Here is a 9,069-nt window from a genome sequence, read left to right on the forward strand (position 1 = left end):
GGTGTTGGCTGTGGACCTTGTGAAGGGCAAATTCCATTCATGTGGAATTCATCTCATATTCTAGCAAGATGCCGTTACCCATGGTAATTGAGTGTCAGGTATGGATACCCTCACAAAAGGTGCGACCACCATAGACGAGTGGATGTAAGGGGTGTGAAGTTTTGCAAAAAGAACTTACAGAAGAATTTACACGTGTGATTAGCAACAAACACAAAGTAAACAATAATAATAAAATTGAAAATGAAAATCACTACTAAGAAATAAAGTAGGCTTCTTACATTGCATCACTAATAGAGGCTTGAGAATGTTGATATGAATGTTGTACATTGGCACAAAGTTAGAATAGTCAAATGTAAAGGTAGATTTTGGACCATTGATACCTCCTGGAGCCAATTGATAGTAACTTATTTTTATTTAGTGGTAACCGAGGCTATTATTAAAGACTACGAGAGGTGTTTGGACCCTCTATGTTCTTTGTTGAATATTGTCTTACTAATGATGTTGCTCACTCTTTGGCATTATTCTTCTACTTCCATTTTGGCATATATACATGCATTACGAGTATGCAAGTCCAATAGTTTGCACCCAAGGGGGGTTGTTAATGATGCTAATGGGATGTGATCAACGTTGACAGATTGGTCTTCGTGATGGATTTATTAGTGTTTGACCTTGAGATTGATGATCATGATGTTAAAAATTGCTTTGTTCATTGCCCTTGACAATGAGTATGTGTTCAGATTCATCTTGATTGGCACTCGCTTGTAAGGTCTCTAGTACCTCCTCACTAGTACCTCCTCATTGGTGAATTGGGCAAGAGGTGATTGGACCCTCTATGATCTTGTTGAATACTCGTCCTAGTAATGATGTTTCTCACTTGTTAGTAATATTCTTCATAGCTTTGCTAGCTAGGTTTTTAATTTGATTTTTCTAATTTACTAGTAATTTTGTTTAAGGTCACTTACAAACTCCATTCTTTTTGTATTATTAAAAAAATTAATTTGTAGGATTGGATATATTCTATTCTTATGAAGGCATATATTCTTCATACTCTCATTTGGACATATTTACCTGTATTTGGGTATGCTTGTCTAATGGTCTGCACCTAAAGGGTGGTTGTCAATGACGTCCTTGGGATGTATCAAAGTTAACTCATTGGTTTGCATGATGGATTTCCAGGTCTTTGACCTTGAGATTGATGATTGTGATGTTAAAGATTGCATCGTTTGTGGACATGTTTTTGGATTCATCTTTAGTTCGCACTCACCTGTAAGTTCTCTAGTTACCTCCTCATCAGTGAACCATAACTTTATCCTCCTCTTCTCTCTATTGTAACCACTAATGGACTTGTACCCAAATATCCTTCCTAGCCACAACCATCCAAGTGGTCGAGACTTCCATGGTCATCTCTAAGGCCTCGTGGGAACAATCACATCTGGCTCATAAGGTCCCTTAGTCGTTGAAGGTGCGTGAGATTGGATTCAAGAGAGGAAAGGGGAGGGAGGCTTTTTCTTGGTATAATTCTTCCAACTAAGGTTGTAGGGTACAACAAGGTACAATGGGAACATGAATAGCCTTTATAGTCCTTTTGGATCGGTACCACCCATCTTTTGTTAGACGCTAGTTCTTAGTTTTTCGTACTTTTGATGTCATGTTTAGACTAACAATTGTTTTCAAACTTTGAGATGTGTCAAGCTTGGTCAAGGCAGCTTATAGATGTTTTGGGCTAAGATTTGACAAGTGATCAAATCATTAGTGATGCTTACAAGTTGGAGGGTACATCTAATGACCGTATTGAAGCATAATTACAAAGGGTGGCTATGGTGCTAAAACAATACTGACAAGGGACAGCTTGGGGTGGAATGTGCGCCAATGTCAAACTCCACTCTCCACCGTAAAGACTTCGAGCTTACTTGCTTGAGAACGAGCAGGTTGATTTTTGGGAATAGAAGTTTGGTGGCTTCATGAGAGGAGCATCCTCTCACATGTTAAATGTCTAAAGGATATTTTGAAGAGGGTTAACATGGAAAACTTTAAGCTTCTGAAGACTCCCATGGGTGGGATTGACAAGCTGATACCGCATTGACAACTCAGCTTTAATGGATGCCACTTTGTATGGGCAGTGTCTCGGCAGCCTTATATTTTTTATTACGACAAGGCTTGACAGAACATGTGGAGTGCACAAAGTGAGTTAATTAATGGAGCATTTAATTGAACTCCAGCTAAGAAAATACTTATACATTTGAAGTATACCTTTACTTGGGGTGCTAGTTTACTGACATATATCTTCATGACTTTACAAATGCAGCAAGGCAGGCTTAGGTGGACTTTGTTAGCTGCATTGATATTGAGTACTGAGAAGCAACAACTAGTTACATACAAGGCGGCTAGCACTTTTGTGTCAACAAAATCTTTATATGCTGGCAAAAATAATGTGCAGCAAGTACAATGCACATTGAAGTGGAGTTTCATTTTGTCAAGAAAAAGGTGGATCCTAGGAGATGCATTTCATCTTTTGCTCTTCATCTTTAGAATTCTAACATCAATTAAGCTGAGCTAGAGCAACTTATGCATGTATTTGGGCAATATATATTTTTGGCCTGCCACATGGCAATGCCAAGCCATCTAGATTGTGGAAGCCCTAGATTTGTCCTATGTCTAGTTTTGTCTAGTCTTGTGTGTACATGTTGATCCTATTTGGATAGTAAGAAAAGATCACATGAAAGAAGGCAGTTTTCTCCCTCTTTTTGCTTACAACTACTACACTTTTCATCTCAGCATTGTTGGTATTGTGTCATGTTCTGTCACAAATCTTGCGATATCTTGCATGACATTCATTAGCCCTGTGGTCTACCCTTGTGCATTTGGAGATTGTCTCATCTGCTCCAGGTTTTCCTCAGATTCCAAACTCATTGGGCATCTCATTCTCCTTCTTCTTATGTGAAAGCTCCATACTTAAGGTGACTTGTGTACTAGGGATTCTTAGACTCCTAGTGCATGGTTCCTGAGGCAAGAAAACTTATGGACTGCATAATTAGAGCAAGCTTTTGCAAATGAAAAACTCTTTGCATTTGAGACATTCATTTGGCACTCATGCCATGTCTACCCGTTGACAATATTATGCCCCATTGAGCGTCTTTAAAATGATCTCCATTGTGAGCTTATTTGCTTCCAATTGGCTACTCTCACCTTTTGTATCCCATCGACCATGAGTGCATATGGCCTTGCTCTCATATTCGAAGGATCATGCCATAGTGCACACCTAAGGAGCCGATAATATCTATGTATTCACGTAGTAGCTCTAGAAATCAAAGGGTTAGAAAAGGTGCCTAATTAGATGCTTCATCTTCATGCTCTCAAAGATGTTGGTCTTAAATTGAGGCTCGCTTGAAACCAGTCACTTGGCCACTTGTGGGGCTGGCGTAAGACCCAGAATACAACCTACTATTTTGCCATGTCATGGAATTTTGCCTAATTAGATGCTTCATCTTCATGCTCTCAAAAATGTTGGTCTTAAATTGAGGCTCGCTTGAAACCAGTCACTTGGCCACTTGTGGGGCTGGCGTAAGACCCAGAATACAACCTACTATTTTGCCATGTCATGGAATTTTTTCTGTGGCAATCTTGAACGTGTTAGAGGCGAAAGTGTGAAAGAGTTGGGAATCGAGTAAGCTGCCCATGTGAGCTTTCGGGATGGGGACAAAACATGGACAGGGTGAAGCGCAGATCAGGGACAAGCACAGCTCAAGATGGTGGTATCCCAAGAGAGGAATCCTAGGGGAGGCAACCTATGGGACAGTGCAAAGGGGAGCGAGTGGAGGGAGAATTGTGACACGGATGAGGGCCACATAGGAATGGCTTGAGGAGGGGATGGGCTGAGACTCTGAGAAGATTGGAGAGAGCAAGGGGAGGTATTGTTGGGGCAAGCATAAAGAGAATGAAGCTGAGAGGCATTGCGAAGGGGAGGAAGAGAAATGAGGAATGCATCAAAGGGGGGGTGGGCCAAGAAAGTAGGAATGGATAGGTGGCAGTGGAAGGGCAGCATTACGAACAGTCACTTGAAACCCTGTTTCGTCCTGTCGAAACCTCGAAATGACACAAACAAACGAAATGTTTCGTAATAGGACGAAACCCTCTCAATGAAACCTTTGTTTCACCCAAATCAAAATACATGTTTATGCGCTGTTATTTCTAGAATCCATATGCTTTTAAGTTTTGATTCCATACTATTAAATGGTCTAAAGTTGAAACTTGAGAAAGGAGACGAACGCTTGAATTTAAGACATTTGAAGAATGTGTTTGTGTTTTGAATTTCCTTTTTAGGTATCTTGACTTGTATTTCTCTTTGTTCACTCTAGACTTGAATATTACATATCTTTTGCCCCTATCCTTGTATATATTCAGTATCATTTCGAAGATGGAGCATAAAGCAGCCTCCTTAAGATCTACTCCTAGGAGGTAAGTAATGTTGCATGTTTGAGAGAGATTCAGAAACCCAAAAATTTTTAGGACTTAATGCAAACCTCAGATAGATCTAGGAGCTGAATTTTAAGTCAAATCCATTTTTATGCGCAAGTAGCTTTTCTGTAGTTTCATAGAACCACAATTTCAACTTACCGAAGTTTTTCCTCCTGTTTATATTCAGCCGTGCAATGAATATAAAACCTTTAAGCGTCAGCTATTTGTAGAGTAGAACCAGTTTGATAATGTAAGCCTTTCTTTGAAAAGAAGCTTTTTGTGTAAAACATAAAAGTATCGATGTTATAGAGAGTATGAGAGATGAGATGATGATGGTTAGACAGAGGTATGCTATAGGTGATTGTTGAGATTTGCTAGAATTAGTGCTGCATGATTTGATTGTAGTAGAGGACTGTGAAACTACTATTGTGGTCTTGTAACTCCAATTTTAATTCAGATGCTAAGAGATCTACACTGGAATTGCTGATCTCATAGTGTAAAGTAGGCTGAATGGGCAGGGGTGATCACCCAATGCATCTGTGCATGCATCCACCCAAGGTAAGTGTGCAGGTATTGATTGTGCTTAGGAATAACAGGTTATCTGGACATGGAATGCCACCTTCGTGGTGAATGTGTGGTATGGGACTCTTCTTCTATTGTCACTATGAAGGGTCTAGATATTAAAATTTTGTATCCACACGCTCTCACTAGCCAATGTGGGATGTGACTAAACGTGAAATCAATAACTGACATCACAGAGCTATGATAGATGGTGTCTCTGACTTCAATACTTACACTTTCCATTTGCAAAGGTGAAGTACAATACATAATAACAACCTTTTACAATGCTGAATAACAACTCCACATACACGGAGAGGGTGGTGAACAAAGCTTTCTTGGAACTTGTGCAGATATTTTTACTGGATTCGTGGTTGGAAAGCAAAAAATCCATGTTTGTGTGGTGGCATTGTGTGTGTGTGTGTGGGGTGTCTCTCTCTCTCTCTCTCTCTCTCTCTCTATATATATATATATATATATAGGGCTGTATAGATGTTACATACAGCATCATGAACTAAATTTATGCTGCCTCAAATTCTTACTGCAGGCTCAAAGTTTTATATGTATGTTGTAAGTATACAATGTTCAGAAACCCCATGCACTGTGCTGTGACCAAAGGTGGATTGTGTTGTTGAGTTTGTAGTAGACAAAAAAAAAATCCTCTGAATTGAAAATAGAATGCTTGAATTTGAAATGGATGTGAGGACGGCCTGAAATTAGGTTCACATTTGGATGTTTAGAGGCCACGAGGAGCAGGGCAGCTTACAACTCAAGTATGCAAAGGTTGAGAAATCTAAGCCAGAATATTACAGAACACTGAATTTCGAGCTCGATGTACTCGTGAATCAAGAAACCAAATCGTCAACTCTCAGATTTCTCTGAAGGGCGTGTTTTATAAATTGTCAACTGTCAGATTTCTCTAAAAGGCTTGTTTTATAATGGGTGAAAGAAATATTGCTATTTATAAAGCCTCTACAGTTGCCATCTCTAGCCCTCAAAATAGGACAGTAACATCTTATGAAGTCCTGAATTGGCACCATGGTCTGTATTTATGAAAATGATACTGCTTATCGCTTGTTTTCTTTGTAAGAGCAGTCTCATTCTGCAGTAGGCGTTTTGGTAGTTGAACTGAGCAATGATTGGACGTTTCAAGGAAGTGTGTTTTTTAAGTGACTCTTAACTTCAGGTCTATTTTAGTGTCTAGACAAATGGTTCATAAGAGTTATGAACTAAATAAAGGTTTCTTTTACTGTTTTTTGTGAAGCAGTGTTGGAGAGCTCTGAAAAGCATCAGAAAAGATTTGGGCCTCTACGATATTTTGTAGCGGGTGCCCTTAAGTTCCTTTGCTTGCCAGTGTATGAGTGTGAGGTTGAGTATCTGCCAGCTGAAGGTCAAGGTTGCCAAGAACAGGCAGGCAGTAAAGGACTCCATATTGAGGTTTCCTCAATTAATTTTGATGAGCATGGTGATAATTTTGATCGAAAGGTTGACATTGAAGCAAGCAATGGCTTGTCGAATCACGAGGGGGTTTTGATGGCATCCTGCAAAATCTCGGGTGATCATGATATCCTTACAGGCAATATCGATGCGAATAATGAACCTTCTGAATATGTGCGAGGCCTAGATACGAAGTCCAAACGCGTTCCTGCAGCACGTGCTGCATTGCAAGCTGGGACAGAGGAGGCGGTTGCTGTCAATCACTCTGTATCTGGCCCCACAACACCTTCCCCCCGCCCGAGGACAAGATCCAGGTCAAGAACAGATAGAGGTTGGTCAGGACTGAACTCCGGGAATGGAAGCTCAAGAAGCTCCTGGGACTACTCGATGGTGGATGGTCCTGGAGACTTCTTAGCTGTATCAGGAGATGACGTATCAAAATCACTAGGGATGAAGTGGGGCTCCCAAGAAGGTTGCTTGGACCTAAAAGGGAACTCTGAAACAGGTGGTCACATTGACATGAAGCATGGGCGGCATACTCCTCAGGAGGACAAATGGGTTGTGAAGCAAGGTCCTTTCTTGGGTGTCATGATTTGCAATCATCGATGCAAGACTGTGCAATGCCTGGAATCACAATCTCTGGCCCCTACTGCAGATCATGATGACAGGACTCTAGATCTTGTTATGGTCCGTGGCATTGGTCGCCTTCAATTGCTTCGATTCCTGATTTTGGTGCAGTTTGGCCGGCATCTATCCTTACCTTTTGTAGAGTACACAAAGGTGATGCTTTTGTTCTTTTTTTAAAATATAATGGGGCTTCTACTAGTTTGTAGAGGCCTAAGTCTAGCTATTGCTTACTAAACCAATTTCAATTTTTTCACATTTAACACGACCAAAAGCAGGGAGCAAGGGTGAATACTAGTTGCAGAAGAGGACAGGAGAAAAAACCATAGGATCAGAAATGAGTACCAGAAGTACATTGGGTAGAGAATTTGAACCAGGCATTAGTGAGTGTGTGAATGTATAATCGCAATGTCAGCTTGAATGATCTCTTACTTGTTCTTGGTTTTTGGTAAAATGGAATGTACTAATATTATATGCGCCATGTACAATAAGACCTATCAGGAATCATGGGGTTAGGTACAGTATCTTATTTTCCACAGGGAGTATATATGAGCTTGTTCCCAAAATGAATTGCTAGTTTTGATAGAGATATGTATGTGAAGAGCTGGTGATGCATCAAAATTTTTTTTGCTTCTATTGGCGGATGATCTGATTATTGGTTTTGGGCTTTTGTCAATTCCCCATCTTCCCAAAGTCTTTGGGTTTTGCGTTTTGGACTTGAACTTGCTCTTTTTCCATCATTAGTAAGAGAAAGCTAGCTGGTATTGCTTGGATCAGCTCCTACATCTCAACCAGAAAGATTTTGAAACTCTGGGCTACTCTGGAAATGAGTTGCCTCGTCATAGATTTGGACTATATTACTGTTTTCTGAACAATGTGTTTTGGGTCAGGTACAATCAGTGAAACTCAAGCCAGGGAATAACAGCCACAAAAAATGTGGGATCGATGGAGAGCTTCTGACTGTCAATGGACCAATCTCGACTACTATACTTCGTGAACAGTGTCAGCTCATTGGACACACTGTTCACCACAACTAGATGCCAGAAATATTCTTTGGAAAGATCATTGGTATGTGTACAAATCTATAAAGGCCCTCTTATCCTTGTGATATCTTGTGAGTTTTCTTCTCTTTCCCTGTTATTTTCAGCAGGAAGTTTTGGCTACATGACCTTGATTCTTGTATTTGTCTGGAAGGGGGTCCTCTTTGTATCATTATGTAGATTTTGACTTTATGGACTATATGCCTTCTCAAAGACGTATGCAATTTTTGCCTGCCAAAGCTGAGCAAATCTGTATCTCGGGATTTGTTCAGATGTTCTGGCGAATTAATAATGGTCGTTAATGAATGTGTTTCCTCAAGTAAGGTCTGTGCTTCAAAAGTATGTGATGTGAAGTCTCAGCTGGCATCTTTTTGATTGATGTGTCTGCTCTTAAAAAGTATGTGTGATGTAAAGTCTTAGCAGGCAAAACCAAGCAATGCATTGTTTTGTGTCCAGCTTTGTGCTCATAAAATGTGTGCATGGCACGTGCATGGTGGCAGCAGTAAGGTGGGCCAGCATAAGGGTGGGTAGCCACTACAGGCCCAAGAGGATGGGTGATGGTATTAGCATAGCATGTATATTAGTGTGCTTATGTGCAGGCAGCTTTGTATACATGCTTGTGTGTACTATGTGCCACAAGGTGCTACATGTGTACACCCATGCAATCCATACATGCAAGCACACCAAAGCACATATAAGAATGTATGATGACATGATGGCCTTTTCATACTTGAATTTATATGGCTGCACTTGCTTGCATACATCTATGCTACATTTGTTAACAAAAATACATTAAATTTGTGTAGAAAACTATAGCTGTGTGCGTGCACATATGTGAAGCTACAATCATGTGCTAGTGTGCACATATGGACATCCAAATCTCTTTGTGCATGAACGTGTCATGCATAAACAATATTGTTAGCACCGCCTAAAGTTGCAAACATGTCACAGACAT

General features: G+C 40.3%; 1 protein-coding gene across 1 annotated transcript in view; it reads left to right on the plus strand.

Annotated features, from left to right (window-relative positions):
- Positions 1–8,406, plus strand: part of LCBK1 (long-chain base (LCB) kinase 1) — a 129,257-nt gene extending 120,851 nt beyond the window's left edge. Inside the window, exons 8-9 of the mRNA XM_087391379.1 lie at positions 6,281–7,230; positions 7,965–8,406. Coding sequence (XP_087247505.1) covers positions 6,281–7,230; positions 7,965–8,111 — 1,097 coding nt within the window. The 3' untranslated portion in view covers positions 8,112–8,406. The remainder of the gene's footprint in view (positions 1–6,280; positions 7,231–7,964) is intronic.
- The last annotated feature ends 663 nt before the right edge of the window (positions 8,407–9,069 follow it).

Source organism: Dipteris shenzhenensis, chromosome 20 (assembly GCF_047967505.1).
Source record: "Dipteris shenzhenensis isolate YYH24624 ecotype China chromosome 20, Dip_SZ_1.0, whole genome shotgun sequence".
NCBI classification, from domain to species: domain Eukaryota; kingdom Viridiplantae; phylum Streptophyta; class Polypodiopsida; order Gleicheniales; family Dipteridaceae; genus Dipteris; species Dipteris shenzhenensis.